Source organism: Macaca fascicularis, chromosome 11, assembly GCF_037993035.2.
Source record: "Macaca fascicularis isolate 582-1 chromosome 11, T2T-MFA8v1.1".
NCBI lineage: Eukaryota > Metazoa > Chordata > Mammalia > Primates > Cercopithecidae > Macaca > Macaca fascicularis.
Window position 1 is genome coordinate 56,376,508 of NC_088385.1, and position 18,186 is coordinate 56,394,693.

An 18,186-nucleotide genomic window follows, 5' to 3' on the forward strand; every position below is an offset into this window, starting at 1 on the left:
GACAGACGGAGGGAGCTGCCGAGAGCCGGCGCCGAGCGAAGCCCGAGCGGAAGCCCACCCGCAGCCGACACGCGAGCCGCTGTCGCGGAGGGAGGTGCTGAGATCGCCGCGGCTGCGGGGCCTGGAGCCCGGGATTCGTGGGCGGCGAGGGTGCGAGGGGTCGCGCGCCATGCTCCGGGTCCCGACGGCGCGGACGCCCCCTCGCGCGCCCGCGGCCGGCGCGACCCGAGATCCCGGTCTGGGCATTGCCCCCCGACGGCTGCGCTAGGGAGCGCGGGGCCCGGCGGGGGGCGGCCGAGCTGGGCGCCCTCCCCCGGCGCGGAGTCCCCGCACCCCGGAGGGATGGGGCCGGCAGCCGCGGGCGCCTAAGATGCCGGCCATGCGGGGCCTCCTGGCGCCGCAGAACACCTTCCTGGACACCATCGCTACGCGCTTCGACGGCACGCGTGAGTCCGACCCTCGCCCACTAGCACCCGGGCCGCCGGACCCTCGCCAGGGCTCCCGCCTGCCCTGAACCCCCAGCAGCCCAGCTTGGCGCCCGCCAGTTCTCACCCTCTACTCCCTACCCGCCCCTCTTGAGGCTGGGGCCATCGTCTCCTGCTAGGAGCCGTTTCCCCGAAGGTTCGGGGTCAACACTGCTTCAGGCGAGGCAACAGGACCAGAAGTCCCTGGGTGTGGGTCCTGGGATGCTCTCTGTTAGCTGGGTCTCGAACCCGAACCTGGTCAGTCTGACCCGTCCCACCCCTGCGTCTGGCGCTGTCGCAGCAACTACCCTCAGACTGGCGGGGTAAGGCGAGGCGGGTGAGCAGTGCTCGGGGACAGCTGAGAGGGCTCAAAAAACAGATTTAGAAAAGAGATTTGCAAACGGAGATAGAGTAGGCGGGACTCGGGAGAGCATGGTGTGTCCAAGCCCCGTGTCTCATAGCCTGAACCCCCTAGACTTGGGAAGGCCATCTAGCCCCAAGAAGATGGTCTGGGGACTCCCATCAGGACTGGCGAAGTTTGGAGAAGGCGCCCCAAGCTCTGGATCCCCGGTTCCGGGGGCTCTGAGCACAGGGGAAGTGGTGAAAGCCCCTCCCCCCTCCTCTCCCTTACATCCCCCGTGGGGCTTCCCAGCTCTCTGCCTAGGTCCTCCTTGGTCTCCGGTTCCTGATAGGGGGTGGGAGCCCAGCACTGAGCTCTCCCCCCTCTGGGCTCCTCCATCTGCTTTGCCAGTTTGCTTGGCTCCTGCAGCCTGCTGATTCAGTGCCCCCTACTCCCCAATACATTCCTGGCTCCTGGCTCCCGAGCTCAGTCACCATTCTTACACCCCCATTCTTGATCACATTCACTAATTCCTGAGCCAGGTCAGGCAGCTAGGGCTAAAACACAGACAGCAGGATGTATGGTGGTCTGGGGTTGCCTCCCAGTCTAGGTGTGTCCCAGTGGGAGAAGCCAGACAGCCAACCTGGGTACCTGGCTTGTGGGTGAGCCTGGCAGAAGTAGAGGTGGGGCTGAGGCTGGCGCAGAGCTGGCAGTGCAGTCCTTGTTAGGGAATCCCCAATCCCAGCCCTTACCCCACATTGCTCAGGACACCCTCCAGAGGGCACAGTGCCCGTACAGCGTTTCATTCACTGACCTCAGTTCACACGTACTGATCCTTGAATGTACTCACACCTGCTGCAGGGCACTGACAAACAGGTGACACACACTAATTGCCATTCATAAACAGCCCGGCCCTAACACACACAGGATTCCTGGGGTTTGAAAAACCCACTATTTGGTTGCAGGTATTTGGGAAAGGAGGGGTGGTAGGCCTCCTGCCCCTTCACCCCACGCCTCCTCTGAGAGGTGCTCTCTTGCAGACAGTAACTTCGTGCTGGGCAACGCCCAGGTGGCGGGGCTCTTCCCCGTGGTCTACTGCTCTGATGGCTTCTGTGACCTCACGGGCTTCTCCCGGGCTGAGGTCATGCAGCGGGGCTGTGCCTGCTCCTTCCTTTATGGGCCAGACACCAGTGAGCTCGTCCGCCAACAGATCCGAAAGGCCCTGGACGAGCACAAGGAGTTCAAGGCTGAGCTGATCCTGTACCGGAAGAGCGGTGAGGGGCCACCTGGCCAGCCTGCCTCACCTTTGCAGTCTTACCCAGCCTGGCACCAGCCCCATCCACTGTCCCTCCTCCTTTCTGTTGCCATCTTCTCCATCTCCCCATCTCATCCCATCTTTCCATCCCCGCATCCAACCCCTCTTGCTCCATCTGACCTCTTGCCCGTGGCTCCCCATCTCTACCTGCCTCACCCTAGACTCAGCCTGCATTCAGTTCCAACCTTGGGTTTCCCGCATCCAACAGAAAAACATCCGCATTTCGGCAGGGCAGATCTACCGCGGGACAGGTCTGGCTGTCATGTTTGCTCTCCTTTGCCTCCGCCCCCCAATTCCATCAAGCCCTGCCCTCAGTGAAACTGGACTGCCAGCCCCTCCCCCAGGAAACCACTGGATCCTGCCTGTGTCTTGCCCAGGATGTCAGTGGAGCCAGGGCCTCTGTCACCTCAGGCAGTGCCAAGAATGGGAGGTGGGCTGAGTTTGTTTTTGTGCCCAGGGCTCCCGTTCTGGTGTCTCCTGGATGTGATACCCATAAAGAATGAGAAAGGGGAGGTGGCTCTCTTCCTAGTCTCTCACAAGGACATCAGTGAAACCAAGAACCGAGGGGGCCCTGACAGATGGAAGGAGACAGGTAGGTGCATATAGGTGCTGTGGTTGGGGTGTTGGGTGCTGCAGGCCTGGGCGGGGCCTTGGCACCCAGTCTGAGTATGGGGGTCCCCCATGCCTCCTGTATTCATTTCACTCCCACTCGGGCTGCCTGAGAGGCCTGTGCTGCTCTCATCTCCACGTGATTCCTCGGTATGGGAATATTTTTTCCAAATAGACAGATTGAGACAAAGTTAGAGTTTTTTGTTTTGTTTTGTTTTGTTTTTTTGAGACGAAGTCTCACCCTGTTGCCCAGGCTGGAATGCAGTGGTGCGATCTGGGCTCACTGCAACCTCCGCCTCCTGGGTTCAAGCAATTCTCCTGCCCCAGCCTCCCAAGTAGCTGGGATTACAGGCACGCGCCACTACGCCCAGCTAATTTTTGTATTTTTAGTAGAGACAGGGTTTCACTATATTGGTCAGGCTGGTCTCAAACTCTTGACCTCGTGATCCACCTGCCTTGGCCACCCAAAGTGCTGGGATTACAGACGTGAGCCACCCCGCCCAGCCGACAAAGTTAGAGTTTTTAAATCAACTTTATTAAGAAACTGAAAGCAAACAAACCCCACTGTACCCGTGAAACATTACTTTCTGACCAGTTAATAAGGTTGAGCACAGACCCACTAGGTTCCTCTTCCCTACAGCAAACCTGACTAGGGGTGGAGCTCTGGGCAAAGCCTGCTTTTAAGTTCTTTGAGTCTTCCCCCTCTCGTGTCCTCCAAGGCTGGGGCAGGCCTTTGGGCAGGTTACAAAACTGTCAAGGCCTCTTTGCCATTTGGGGATGCTGGGGGTGCTCTCCATTCCCACTCCCATACTGCCAGTGCTGGGTCTGCCTCTCCATGATGTCAGCCTTCATTGTCACCCTCTGGTCCCTGCACTAGCTCCTGGCTCCTGCTGTAAGTTCCCACACCTCTGCTGATGGCCTCCTGCTAGTTCTCCACCCTGACCCTGTGAGGTACCTCCTCGCTTCCTGTCCCAGGCCTTTCCCCATAGAGATCCTCTGGTCCAAACCTCCTCTTCCTGGAAGCAGACCCCAGAGGTAGTGTCTGTAAGCACTCCTAGGACTGCCCATTGCTGGGCTGGGCAAGCGAACCCAGGAAGTGAGGAATACCTGAGCCCTCAACTCTAAACAGTCTAAGTGGTCAATGAGCCAGACCAGTCTATGGGCCAGCAACTGTGTCCTACACCTGACCCGGAGCTAGGGCATGTGGGCACACACCCATCATATTCATGGGCCCCTCTGCTTTTGCAGGTAGTGGCCGGCGCCGATATGGCCGGGCACGATCCAAAGGCTTCAATGCCAACCGGCGGCGGAGCCGGGCTGTGCTCTACCACCTGTCCGGGCACCTGCAGAAGCAGCCCAAGGGCAAGCACAAGCTCAATAAGGTGGGCTGAGCCCTGGGAGGTGTGGGAGAGGGGAGCGGCAGACACAGGAGATGGGGAAGGGGACTTGATCTACCTCAGAGAGAATGTCCTAGGGGCCACCTAGGCCTTGCCAGCACTTTGGGGGTTGGGACTGAAGGATCACATGCCTGATCCATCAAAGGTACAGAAGAAAGTCCTGGCCTGGGAGGCAGGTGGGCCTTGGTTCAATCCTGGCTCCTCCCCTAAGCAGCTGTGTGGCTGCAGCTAAGTCACTTAACTTGCCTGATCTTTAGTTTTCTGATCTATAAAATGGAGACGCTAATGTCATCTCGAAGCAGACGTTGCTTCGAGAACGCAGGGAGAGAAAGGAGGTGGATGTGGGTCCCAGACTCTATCCAAACTCAGCTTGTGCCAATATTCTTTTCTCTGCCTGGACCTGCCATGCTTCACTCAGGGGGTGTTTGGGGAGAAGCCAAACTTGCCTGAGTACAAAGTAGCTGCCATCCGGAAGTCGCCTTTCATCCTGTTGCACTGTGGGGCGCTGAGGGCCACCTGGGATGGCTTCATCCTGCTCGCCACGCTCTATGTGGCTGTCACCGTGCCCTACAGCGTGTGTGTGAGCACAGCACGGGAGCCCAGTGCCGCCCGCGGCCCACCCAGCGTCTGTGACCTGGCTGTGGAGGTCCTCTTCATCCTTGGTGCGTGCACTCTGCCCCTTCCACCCCACCCTCTGCTGGCACCCTGGGGCTTTGCTGGGGATAGTCCACGTGGCTTCTAGGGCCCTACAGTGCGCCCCTCGCCCTCTCTCATTTGTAACCTGTGAGCTTTGAAATCAGACCTAGGTTCCAAACATCTGCCACTTACAAGTTATATGACCCTGAGCTGGTCAAAGCCTCTCTGAGCCTCCATAAAATAGATTCCCCCTTTGTAAAATAGGCAAAATGATGTCTACCTGTTACAGTTACTGTGAGAACTAAGTCAGATGATATATGGAAAGGGCCGGGGACAGTGTCAGCTACTGAGAAGGTAAGCAGGTGTCCAGGCAAGAGTGGCTGCCCCCCAGCCCCAGTGCTGACTCCCACCTGGATTCCCCACAGACATTGTGCTGAATTTCCGTACCACATTCGTGTCCAAGTCGGGCCAGGTGGTGTTTGCCCCAAAGTCCATTTGCCTCCACTACGTCACCACCTGGTTCCTGCTGGATGTCATCGCAGCGCTGCCCTTTGACCTGCTGCATGCCTTCAAGGTCAACGTGGTCAGTGTGGCTGGGCTGGCTGGGTGGGTGGACTTGGCCAGGGGACAGGCAGGGCCAGCCTGGCTGACCTCCCTCCCTCCCTCCCTCCCCGCATCTTAGTACTTCGGGGCCCACCTGCTGAAGACGGTGCGCCTGCTGCGCCTGCTGCGCCTGCTTCCGCGGCTGGACCGGTACTCGCAGTACAGCGCCGTGGTGCTGACACTGCTCATGGCCGTGTTTGCCCTGCTTGCGCACTGGGTTGCCTGCGTCTGGTTTTACATTGGTCAGCGGGAGATCGAGAGCAGCGAATCCGAGCTGCCTGAGATTGGTACTGGAGGCTCCCTCTGCATGTGGTGGGGAGGGAGTTGTGCAAACGTGTCAGAGGAGTGTGAGCACAAGTGTGGGTGCTGTGTCAGGGACCTGTGCAAGTCTGCATGTGTGCAAATCAGAGAAGAGGGTGTGCAGGTGTGAGTATGACAACCACCACCATGTGACAGGCCTGTTCTCCAGCAGCTGGGCCTTGTGGAGAAAGCCCAAGGAATCTCAGTCGCCCATCCAAGGCCTCCTGGGACCACATTCCTTAAACCCCTGCCCCGTTGGGAAGGCCAAGCAGGGAGCCACTGCCCTCCAGGGTTTCTCTGATACCCAGCACTCTCCACCCCTTCCCCTGCATCCTCTTTGAAGCTTGATCCCAATACCTTGGCTTCCAAAGCCCCTGCCTTCTCTTGTCACCTCCAGTCCACATTGCTCCTGTCATCTCCAGTCCACATTTCTCCCTGCTGCATCTCTGCTCTCCCCCAGCCTAAAAAGCAGCCTTTCTGCGTCCCCAGCATCTTCACTCTCCTTCATGTCACCTCTCTTCCTTCCACAGCTCCTCCCTCTGCTCACCACCCACTCACATCTTAACTCCTGCTGGGAGGGCTTCCACCCCCACCTCTGCACCCAAAATGTCACCCGGAAGGTCACAGTGACCTTCTGGGGCCAAACCCTCATCCTCCTCGAAGTTCCTGTATCTGCCAACCACAGTTCCTCTCAGCTGTGGGTGATGCAGCTCTTGGCTGGCCTCCTCCCAGCTCCTCCAAGTTCCAGGGTCTCCAGACCTTTCCTCACAGCTCTCCCGCTTCACCTTGCTTTCCCTCGGCCATTCCACTGACACCACTGAGTGAACATCTCAACTTCCCCCTTTAGCCAAACCATTCCATTCTAGCTGTTTTTAACTCTCACTGTGCCTCAGGTCCAAAATCAAGCCTGACTTCTTCCTCCCCAGCCTTCCAGCCCTCTCTCATCTTCCAGGTAACTGACATTTAGCCGGGTTTCCAGGTGCAGGTGGCCTCTTATGACTGTCTGCTCCTTGTTGGAGTCACCAGGTGTCCAGGTCAGCCTTAGAAACCAGGTCTGACCAGTTCTCTGGGAACTACAAGGCTCCTGTGAATCCTCTCTCCCTCTCAAGCTCACGGGAGGCCTGTGTGTGTCACAGAGGGCCCACTTGAAATTTCCCCCGAGTGCTCTCACTGCTGAGCTGGTGGAAACCAGGACACTCCAGGCAGTGACAGCTCCTTGGTGCCTGCCATTCCCAGAGGAAGCCTGTGGTAGCAGCTGCTCTGGGGTCAGATGACCACACGGCAAACACAGTCAGAGGGCCGGGAGACAGACAATGGTGAAACAAAGCCTGTCTCCACCACCCAGCCCCGAAGTGAGCTGAGACACCAAATCCCCAGGTCCACTCCCGCCCCCTGAAATGGGACCCAGATACCCTTGGTCTTCTGTCCATGAGGCTCCTCTCTTCCAACCACCTCACAGGGGTTGCTGATCTGACACTAAGAACACCTCTAGCTCCCAAGAGTCTCTGGGCCCCACAGGGTGGGCAAGGGTGGGTCGACCCTTGCAGATACACATGGTATTCTTTCACCCTTGACCCCTGAGTTCCAGGGTGGTTTCGTTCCATTTGGAGCCAGTACTAGTCTACATTTAGATACTTTACAAGTTCTTCACATCATCATCTCCTCTTTCTCCAGGGATTCTGCCCCCTAACGGGGTTGGCACCAAACCCAGACCTCTCCAAGTCCAGCCCAGGCAGGAGAGCTTCTTGTAGGGGGAGGTGAGGCTGAGGTGGGTGGGTGGGTGGCTCCTTCTCCGTGCTTCCTTGACTGGGTTTCCTTTTCCACTGTCCATGATGTGGACAGAGTTCTTTCCCCAGATTCCCACTAGCCCAGTGGAGGTGGGCTGGATTTTCACAAGACTGTGCCGAGTATTGAGGGAGAGAACTCAGGGCACTCCTCAGTGTGTGAGCCCCCAGCCTCCGGGACAGCTCCTGCTGGCCTGACCCCGCCCTGCTGGAGGCACCATCCTGGCCCCAGCTTCAGGGGCTGCTGATGTCCCATGGCCAACACTTAGAGATCAGAGGCCTCCCTGCTACCCTGTCCTGTGTCCTGCTGCTTCTCCCCACCTTCCCTATTCTGGGCATCTGGCTTTGGGTGACTTCACCCTCAGAGGCCAACTAAACAGTGATTGTGAAGAGTTTTGTGTACTCCATTGCTTTTTTTTTTTTTTTTTTTTTGAGACAGAGTCTCACTTTGTCACCCAGGCTGGAGTGCAACAGCGCAATCTCGGCTCACTACTACCTCCGCCTCCTGTGTTCAAGCAATTCTTCTGCCTCAGCCTCCCGAGTAGCTGGGATTACAGTCATGCGCCACCATGCCCGGCTAATTTTTGTATTTTTAGTAGAGACGGGGTTTCACCACGCTGGTCAGGCTGGTGTCGAACTCCTGAGCTTGTGATCCGCCCACCTCAGCCTCCCAAAGTACTGGCATTACAGGCATGAGCCACTGCGCCCAACCACGTACTCCATTGCATTATTATAGCACACCTCAGATAACGGGAAGGTGAACCCCCACCTTGGTGCAGGTCTTAGTACATCCCCCTAAATTCCTTAGCCTGGAATGTAATGCCCTCACTGTTAACCCCACATTCTAGCCAAACTGAGCTATTTGCCTGTACTTGTCTTAAAATATCAATCTCCAGGTTTGGCTCGTGCCTGTCCCTCCACCAGGAATGACCCCCTCGGTTTCTTTGTATCAAAACCCTAACTACCCTTTGGAACCAGGAACAAATGTCCCTTCTTCCAGAAGCCTTCTAGCCCTAGCCCATGGCACTTGGTTCGAGCCCCCCTTCCTTCCTGCTGTGTGGCACCTCTGAGATGTAGCTCTGGCCCTATGTCATCTGCCCTTCTGAACTGGAGCCCTCAGGGAGCTCCTGTGGGGCCCCTAGCTCCTGGCACACTGTGCGAGGTTGCTGAATGAATGAGTGGGTGGATGACAAATGTGTCGGGGCCACAGGGACCCATATGCCTAAAGTGTTAGGGAGAGTCTGGAGTAGGGGGTCTGTGCTGAGGTGGGAGGAGCAGAGCACAGGTGGAGAGGTGGGGTCCCACTGCAGCCTGTGACCCCAAGCCACAGCCACACATTTCTAGATCAGCCAATCTGCCCTGTCTCTCTTGCACCCCATGGCCCTCAGCTCTGCCAGGACCTCTGTGGACCTTGGGACCCCCCACCCAACACCCTAGAGCTCCTGCAACCCTCCAGCTAGGCTCAAGAGTGACTCCCAGCGCACAGGCTTGGGAGAGACCTCAGTGCACAGCCCTACTCCGTGCCAAGGCCAGGTGGAGAATGTTGGGCTAAGGAGAAATCCAGCCTCTACTCTGTGGCCCAGTCTGGCCTGTGCCTGTGTGTGTGTGACTGTGTGTGTGTGTGACTGTGTGTGTGTGTGTGTGACTGTGTGTGTGACTGTGTGTGTGTGCGTGTGTGACTGTGTGTGTGTGTGACTGTGTGTGTGACTGTGTGTGTGCGTGTGTGACTGTGTGTGCGTGTGTGACTGTGTGTGTGTGACTGTGTGTGTGTGTGACTGTGTGTGTGTGACTGTGTGTGTGACTGTGTGTGTGCGTGTGTGACTGTGTGTGTGACTGTGTGTGTGACTGTGTGTGTGTGACTGTGTGTGACTGTGTGCGTGTGTGACTGTGTGTGTGTGTGACTGTGTGTGACTGTGTGTGTGTGCGTGTGTGACTGTGTGTGTGTGTGACTGTGTGTGTGACTGTGTGTGTGTGCGTGTGTGACTGTGTGTGTGTGACTGTGTGTGTGACTGTGTGTGCGTGTGTGACTGTGTGTGTGTGACTGTGTGTGACTGTGTGTGTGCGTGTGTGACTGTGTGTGTGTGTGTGTGTGACTGTGTGTGCGTGTGACTGTGTGTGCGACTGTGTGTGCGACTGTGTGTGTGACTGTGTGTGTGCGTGTGTGACTGTGCGTGTGTGACTGTGCGCGTGTGTGTGACTGTGTGCGTGCGCGTGTGACTGTGTGTGTGATTGTGTGTGTGAGACTGTGTGTGACTGTGTGTGACTGTGTGTGTGTGTGACTGTGTGTGTGACTGTGTGTGTGACTGTGTGTGTGTGACTGTGTGTGTGACTGTGTGTGCGTGTGACTGTGTGTGTGCGTGTGTGACTGTGCGCGTGTGACTGTGTGTGTGTGACTGTGTGTGTGACTGTGTGTGTGTGACTGTGTGTGTGTGTGTGACTGTGTGTGTGTGTGTGACTGTGTGTGTGTGTGTGCATGTGCACGCACCTGTGTGAATGTATTCACCTGTGTGCTCTTGTCCACGAAAGTGTGTCTCCACCCCCCGCCTAAGTGACAGCGTGTAGGCACCAGTGTACCTTTGTCCCTCTTCCAAGTGTGCACAGGCCTTTTCAGTGTGAGTGGCTATGGCGAGGTGCCTGTAAGGGGCACACATGTGTCCTTTGTCTTCTTGACTGTGTGGGACACACACATAGCCTTAACCGTGTGTGTGCATGTCCATGCAGGCGTACTTGGGACCTGTGTGTGAGGCTGAGTGGTTTGTGTGGCTGTGTGGCTGTGGGGAGGGATGAGGCTGAATGGGGAGGGGAGGGAGGGCCTTCTGGAGCAGATGGGCTCAGAGAAATGCAGGAAGAGGAGTCCTGGTGGGCAGGTGGAGGTGAGGGTGGAGGTGGCCTCACCATCCATCTTTGGGGTTGAGGCTGTGGTTGAATGCAGTGAGCACCCCAGACCTTTTGCCCACGCCAGCCAGGCCCTCCGACTGGGCCCGTTACCTGGGATGGGTGCCAGGCATGGGGGAAGGGGTGTGATTTCCCTTGTGTCATCCCCAGTGCCAACAGGAGCTGGCGGGGGAAATGGCAGACTCTTCTGAGGGTTGAGGGGGTGGAGAGGGGCGTGCTAGGCTGGCAGTGAAGGGGCAAAGTGGCGGGAAGCCATGGGGCTCGGTCTGTGTCTGAGTGTCCCCACCCCCAGGGTCCCGCATCCTCGCCCACAGTGTAGCCGAGTCTTCCTGCCGGCTCAGTCCCTTCTGTTCCCTCCTCAGGCTGGCTGCAGGAGCTGGCCCGCCGACTGGAGACCCCCTACTACCTGGTGGGCCGGAGACCAGCCGGAGGGAACAGCTCTGGCCAGAGTGACAACTGCAGCAGCAGCAGCGAGGCCAACGGGACCGGGCTGGAGCTGCTAGGCGGCCCGTCGCTGCGCAGCGCCTACATCACCTCCCTCTACTTCGCACTCAGCAGCCTCACCAGCGTGGGCTTCGGCAACGTGTCCGCCAACACGGACACTGAGAAGATCTTCTCCATCTGCACCATGCTCATCGGCGGTGAGCCCGGTCGCGCGCGTCTTCCCGGGTTCACTCCCAGACTTCTGCCCGCAGGCGGCGCCGTCCCACTCCCCGGAGGGCCTGAGGCCGGGGGCTCTTCCGCTTTAGGTGGCCGTGGAACTCCGGGCCGGGGATGGGGAAGACTCGGGGGCCGGGGGTGGGGGAGACCCCGCCCCGCACAGCGGCCCTCGGGCCTTGCCTAGGAGCGTGCGGGGCCGGAGACAGATGAGCCTAGCGTGGTGTCAGGCCGGGCCAGGTCCCCAAGGTGACCCCCTCTCACCACCTTCCCCCAGCCCTGATGCACGCGGTGGTGTTCGGGAACGTGACGGCCATCATCCAGCGCATGTACGCCCGCCGCTTTCTGTACCACAGCCGCACGCGCGACCTGCGCGACTACATCCGCATCCACCGTATCCCCAAGCCCCTCAAGCAGCGCATGCTGGAGTACTTCCAGGCCACCTGGGCGGTGAACAATGGCATCGACACCACCGAGGTGCGGCCTCCAGGGCTGGGCCTGCTAGCCTTTGCTCCCTCAAGGGGTTTGCAATGGCCTAGAATTATCAGGAGTGAGGGAGGATGAAGAATGCAGAATTTTGGCCTCTGTGCCTCCCTTCTCTCTTGGGGGGGACAGCGGCATGGGACAGAGGGCAGCTAAGAAGGCTTGGAAGGCCCTCTGAACCCCAGTTAGGTCTGGGGGCTTGTACTCACTGAGATGGGAAGCTGGGCTGCTCGGGGGGCTAAAGTGATTGAGAGGGAGGTGGAGGAAGCCCCTCGCTGCCCACCCTGTGTGGAGCTTGGAGTTGTGAGAGACGCCTCAGGTCCCTCCCATGCCTCCCCTGTTCCTGAGGCCTGCTAGGGTGGAAAGGGGCTGACTGGAGGCCACCTCCTCTTCTGCCACTCCCAACCCCCCCACCCCTGCACCTGCTTGCCCGCAGCTGCTGCAGAGCCTCCCTGACGAGCTGCGCGCAGACATCGCCATGCACCTGCACAAGGAGGTCCTGCAGCTGCCGCTGTTTGAGGCAGCCAGCCGCGGCTGCCTGCGGGCACTGTCTCTGGCCCTGCGGCCCGCCTTCTGCACGCCGGGCGAGTACCTCATCCACCAAGGCGATGCCCTGCAGGCCCTCTACTTTGTCTGCTCTGGCTCCATGGAGGTGCTCAAGGGTGGCACCGTGCTCGCCATCCTAGGTTTGTGAGGGTGGCAGAGAGGGCATGGGGGCACGTGTGTGTGAGACCATGGCCCTGATCTGTGGAAAACCTGGAGAGGGGACCTCCACAAGGCCACTGAGAGAGAAACAGCCAGGGTGGAGTCAGGAGTAGTTATGGAGTCCTGGTCAAAGCTCAGAGAAGCCCCACTGACTGCAAGGTGGCAGCATAAGGAGGTGGATATGATATCGCAGGTGTGCCTGGGGCCGAGCGAGTGGAGAGCCAGCCTTTGAAAGGAGCCAGTCTATGGGGAACAGAGGGGAGCTGCCCCTCCTTCAAGAGGAAAATCAGAAGCTGGGGATGGAAGTGCTGGGGAGAGTGTCAGGCAGGGCCAAAAATGGGAGGAACAGAAGCTGTCCTTGTGGTCCCCCAGGAACGGTGAGATGTGACTTTCCTGGGGCAGATCACAGAGCAGGCCCAGAGCCCAGATGGGTGACAGAGCTCAGTCTCCAAATAGTCAGGGAGACTTGTTCTGGTGAAATGGTACCTACAGTGTATATACTTCACTTCTTGGCAAAAGAAGGAGGTGAAAAAGAAAATCAGTTCCCTAGATGCAGACAAAGAAATTGCAGGTGTGGAATGGACACAATAGTAGTGCTGATCACAGGGGCTCACAGTGTGACTAGCCCTGTCCCAGTTCCTCACATGCTTTGTCTCACTCCAACCTCACAAAACCCATTATTCCTATTTTGCATAGCAGGAGACCAAGGTCAGAGAAGTTAATGAACAGCTAGGAATTGGCCAGCCAGGGTTAGAGCCCCATCCACCTGGCGCCAAGTCTCATGCTTCTTCCACGGGGCTCCCAGGTGCTCTGGGGGGAATTGGGACTGGCAGGGAGGAAGCCATCATTAGGAGGGTTGGACCTGCACCCTAGGATTTGGGAAAGCACATTCCATCTCTCAGGGAAACATAGGGCTGTGTCTGTGAAAAGCCACTAAAGGACCGGGCGCAGTGGCTCACGCCTGTAATTCCAGCACTTTGGGAGGCCGAGGCAGGCAGATCACTTGAGGTCAGGAGTTCAAGACCAGCCTGGCCAACATGGTGAAATCCTGTGTCTACTAAAAATACAAAAATTAGCTGGGCGTGGTGGTGGACACCTGTAATCCAAGCTACTTGGGAGGCTGAGGCAGGAGAATCACCTAAACTCAGGAGGCAGAGATTGCACTCCAGCCTGGGCAACAAGCACAACTCCGTCTCCAAAAAAAAAAAAAAAAAGAAAAGAAAAAGAAAAGAAAAAGAAAAGCCACTAAAGGGGAGCAGAGCTCTGTGGCTGCAAGAGACTACCATGGTGACCCTAGAGGGTGAGGAACATGAGACCGGTGTGGGTAGTCAAAGGACTTGTACATGTGGGGAGGTGGTGACCTGACCACTGCTAACCACATCGAATCCTCAGGCAGCCAAGGCACGTGTAGATTCACTGTCGGGACTGCTGAAGCCCTGGGGCTGAGGTCTGTCATTCATCTGGCAATCCACAATCAAGATGAGAAGAAGGAAAGGGCCAAGAAGGTGGGGCAGTGTCACCAGACGCAGCTACTGTGTGTCCATCCTTGCTCCCTTGAGGACGATGACCTTCCAGCTGGAAACAAGAGGAAAAAAATGCCATCGGGGTCTTAGACCCCGAGAGTGGGGACAGGTTGTTCATACCCTTTGTTTTACGTCTTTCGTGAGTCCAGCTTTTGGGCCTACATGCGATTTATGCCAACATGAGAAAATGGAGTTATGCCAGTCAAGTGTAGCTGGCAATCCTTGGAGAGATTCCGAAGGGCACAAGGACAGATTTTCACCACTGTAGACTGGTGAATCCAAAGCAGGATTGATGAGTGGATTACAAAACAGATGGTTTTCAGCCTGGAGCCAAGGGAGTTGTGTGGCTGGGAGCTGGCACAGGTCCTCTCAGAGCATGCCTTTGCTGGTGCCAGGCACCACGTCTCAGAATAGCCACGTTCAGTGTGCAGTATTCAGTGCCACAAGAATGGCCACAGCCTGTGCCCTGGGCCTTTGCCTCCACAATGTCCCTAGCACCAGGACTTATGCCACCGTTGATCTATCCTGTCACTGCTTATATGTTTTGGGTGAACTACTTCCCTGTTGACTTGGAGGCTCTGGATGCCCTGGTGAATGAATGCCTGATTCCCCGACCCCAATCATGGTCGGGTTCTCTGCTTTGCCTTCATACCCTCTCCTCACCTACCTTTTTACTCGAACGTCCAAGTGCATCCTGCCTGCTCCTGGCAGCTCTGTGTTCTGGCGCCTGCTTCTGTTGATGAACTGATGGAAGCTAAGCATATGCAAAGTCCATTGTGAGGAAGGAAGTAGTTTGATGAGCTGCACCTGGCGGGTAGTCTATGGTCCTGAGACTCTGCCCTCGGTCCTGTCCTGTTTCTCATTTTCTCTCACCTCTTGGATGAAGACAAGAAGCACGTGCTTATCCTATTTCAGACGACACAAATGAAAAGAGAGCACATTCCCCAGATGATCACCATTGAGATCCAAACAGCTCTCAAAATGACCCAGAAGGATGGCCTGAAACCAAGAAAATCAAGTGTTAAACTATACTTAAGTTGGGGTGCATTCTATACTTAAGTTGCAGCAAAAGTCCAGAAACATGTAGAGGAGACGTAAGCTCAGTGTGTGCTGCTGGCGGTGTGAGATAGTCCATAGCGGGGCCATCCTTTTTGAAACACTTTCTAACAGTCTGAACTGCCTGGCGGTGGTTGAGCTGCCTTGAGGGTAGTGAGTGCTCTGCCCAAGCCCGGACTGCGTGCCTATCCCTGTTGGAAATGATTTTTTTTTTTTTTTTTTTTTTTGAGACTAGGTCTCACTGTCGCCCAGGCTGGAGTGCAGTGGTGCGATCTCGGCTCACTGCAGCCTCGACCTCCTGGGCTCAAGTGATCCTTCCACCTCAGTCTCCAGAATAGCTGGGATTGCAGGTGCACATCACCACACCAAGCTAAATTTTTGTTGTTGTTGTTGTTGTTGTAGAGATGGGGTTTTGCCATGTTGCCCAGGCTGGTCTCAAACTCCTGAGCTCAAGAGATCCTCCTGCCTTGGCCTCCCAAAGTGCTTGGAGCCATTGTGCCTGGCAGGAATGATTTATAGGGGGTTCTATCTGGGAGGGAAAGGAAGAAAATGATTTCTTTTTGGTTGTCTTTGTGTGAGGCACTTTATCTACATTAACTCTAATTTAGCCTCAACATGTCCCTGAACAGACACACCCTATTTCATTGATTCTAAGACACATCTCACCCACCGAACCCCATGTGACATCTCTGAGATTACATCGCAGACTCTCATTGATGCCATTTAATAATTGCTGTCAGCCAGGTGGCAGTCTTAACCTGGCTGTGGGAAAACCTCCATTGACCCCTTCTGGTGAGATCAAGAATATTCCCTAGACTCAGTTAAATGCAGCATCTCTTGTGGAGCAGAGACAGCTGGGGCTCAGGAAGGTGAGCCTGGCTGCCTGACATTTTTCCCTGTGCCACACAGGGCTCTAATTTGCTGGTTCCAAACACTGATTCCTGGACAAGCTGCAGCTGAATCACCTGTGGGACTTAAAAACAATCAGACTGTGGGGTCTCCCGTAGATACTGTGATGCTGTAGGTAGAGATGGGGCCTGGGTGTTTGTTCTGACTTTTCCACGGGATTCTAATCAACAGAGCCAGCTGTGAACCACTAGAACTGAAGACAGTTCAGTCTGTCTCAGGGCTAAAATTCAGGTTTTCCGGCACAGTGGTTTTGATCCTGAATGTGTTTGAGGGCCTGGGTCACAGAGCTCTTTACCCCAAGCCCTTGTGGGAGCCAGTGAAACAGGCCGCAGGCGTTAGGCCGTGTCCCAGGCCTCTTTGCCCCTCTCTGTGCTGGCTTCAAGGCTTCAGCTGCCGAGGCCTAGCCCAGCCCTGAAGGGAATTTCAGCAACCTGCAGCCCCATCTTCTCACCTCATGGCTGAAGCTCTCAGGGCTTACTGACCTCTGCTTCCTCTCCCCAGGGAAGGGTGACCTGATCGGCTGTGAGCTGCCCCGGAGGGAGCAGGTGGTAAAGGCCAACGCCGATGTGAAGGGGCTGACGTACTGCGTCCTGCAGTGTCTGCAGCTGGCTGGCCTGCACGACAGCCTTGCGCTCTACCCCGAGTTTGCCCCGCGCTTCAGCCGTGGCCTCCGAGGGGAGCTCAGCTACAACCTGGGTGCTGGGGGAGGCTCTGCAGAGGTGAGTGTGCTGAGTACGTGCTTGGAGGGGCTGGGGGGTGCCAGGGAGCCTGGTGAGGTGGGCAGAGGCTGCGGATGGTGGAGAGCTGTGTGTAAAGTGTGGCCTGGTATGAAAGCCCCCACCTCGGGCAGGGGTCTACACCCTGTCTGCCCTTCCACACCCATGCGCCCAGCCCAGCATGCGCAGCCACCCCTGCCAGCTCTCCTTGGCCTGTCTGAGGCAGCCTTATCCCGTCCAGAGGAATCTTAGTAAAGGAAGATGAATGCACTGGTGCTGGCACAGGAAGGGGTGGCTCCTGGGGGTCAGGGGCTGAGCAGGGCAGGGACAGGCACCAGCCCTCCAGGTTGCTTCTGAAGAGAGCCTGGTGGCCCCCTCTGCTTTTTCATGGTGAAACAGGACTGTTCTGAGCGGCTTTTGAATTGTCCTGGATTGTCACTAATTCCAAACCAGTTTTTAGTGCTGCATTATCTTGGATAGTTTAATTAGGCTGAGGGACCTGGTAAAGGGGTGGTGGTTTCCGTATTTGGCTAGAATTTCGAGAGGTAGTTAACACCTCCAGGGCTTGGTGGCTTTAGATAGATTTTAGATTAGGATAGTATCATCTATAGGACCTTCAGTGAGAATAGACGTTGGCTATTCTAACAAAGATGGCTCATCCCTTCCAGGGAGATGAAGCCTTGGTAGAGGAGGTGAGTGGCCATATGGTCACACAATAGTGACCATCCATGCCGATTCTCTGTCCCCCACTATCCCTAGGTGGACACCAGCTCCCTGAGCGGCGACAATACCCTTATGTCCACGCTGGAGGAGAAGGAGACAGATGGGGAGCAGGGCCCCACAGTCTCCCCAGCCCCAGCTGATGAGCCCTCCAGCCCCCTGCTGTCCCCTGGTTGCACCTCCTCATCCTCGGCTGCCAAGCTGCTATCCCCACGTCGAACAGCACCCCGGCCTCGTCTAGGTGGCAGAGGGAGACCAGGCAGGGCAGGGGCTTTGAAGGCTGAGGCTGGCCCCTCTGCTCCCCCACGGGCCCTAGAGGGGCTACGGCTGCCCCCCATGCCATGGAATGTGCCCCCAGATCTGAGCCCCAGGTAAGCAGACCCTAGGCCCCCATGGCAGAGATGGTGGTGATGAGGCTGAGGCCCTGGGCAGGTGCACCCTACCCTAGGTGCCCATCTAACCATCTTAATTCCCGCTAGCCTATGTGGGCCAAGCCTGCCTCCTCCAGGAAGCCTCTGTGCTCCTCCTTTCTCCTGCTGTCCCACTCCACTGTGTGGCGTGTGGCACACGCTGCTCTGAACTCTCGCATCTCATGCTGCTCAAGCTTGGCCTCCCAGCTAAACCTCAAGCTCCTAGGGGAAGGGACCCCATGTTAGCTTTCTCCTGGGCTCCTGGTCAGTTCCACGCTCCTGTGGCCTGTGTGTGTGGACGCTGGGGCATCCCATCCCATACGACCCCACAGTGGCTGCCTGTCCATTGATTTGTTGTCGTGGTGCCTGGGTTCACAGGGTAGTAGATGGCATTGAAGACGGCTGTGGCTCGGACCAGCCCAAGTTCTCTTTCCGCATGGGCCAGTCTGGCCCGGAATGTAGCAGCAGCCCCTCCCCTGGACCAGGTACCAGGGCCCCGGGATGGTCTAGGTTGGTGGGCGGCCCCTTTGCCTTGTGAACCTCAAGCACTGCTGGCCTCTGTGCCACCAGTGTTAAAGTAACTGGCAGACTGCCTGGAGGCCATCTCACCCCACTACCCCTCTGTGCCGTGCGGGCAGGGGAGTTTGGTGGTGAAGACCAGCAC

At 57.0% G+C, this 18,186-nt stretch overlaps 1 protein-coding gene across 4 annotated transcripts in view; it reads left to right on the forward strand.

Moving 5' to 3' along the window:
• Positions 1-18,186, forward strand: part of KCNH3 (potassium voltage-gated channel subfamily H member 3) — a 19,838-nt gene continuing 1,652 nt past the window's right edge. For 2 of the 4 annotated variants that reach the window (XM_005570772.4, XM_005570773.4), the window contains exons 1-13: positions 1-446; positions 1,845-2,078; positions 2,577-2,711; positions 3,977-4,110; positions 4,544-4,787; positions 5,187-5,344; positions 5,444-5,651; positions 10,706-10,984; positions 11,278-11,477; positions 11,920-12,169; positions 16,178-16,395; positions 17,152-17,483; positions 17,901-18,007. In XM_005570772.4, coding sequence (XP_005570829.1) covers positions 371-446; positions 1,845-2,078; positions 2,577-2,711; positions 3,977-4,110; positions 4,544-4,787; positions 5,187-5,344; positions 5,444-5,651; positions 10,706-10,984; positions 11,278-11,477; positions 11,920-12,169; positions 16,178-16,395; positions 17,152-17,483; positions 17,901-18,007 — 2,575 coding nt within the window. In that variant the 5' untranslated portion in view covers positions 1-370. The remainder of the gene's footprint in view (positions 447-1,844; positions 2,079-2,576; positions 2,712-3,976; positions 4,111-4,543; positions 4,788-5,186; positions 5,345-5,443; positions 5,652-10,705; positions 10,985-11,277; positions 11,478-11,919; positions 12,170-16,177; positions 16,396-17,151; positions 17,484-17,900; positions 18,008-18,186) is intronic. The other 2 variants (XM_065524165.1, XM_074006790.1) reach the window with 2 other exon arrangements.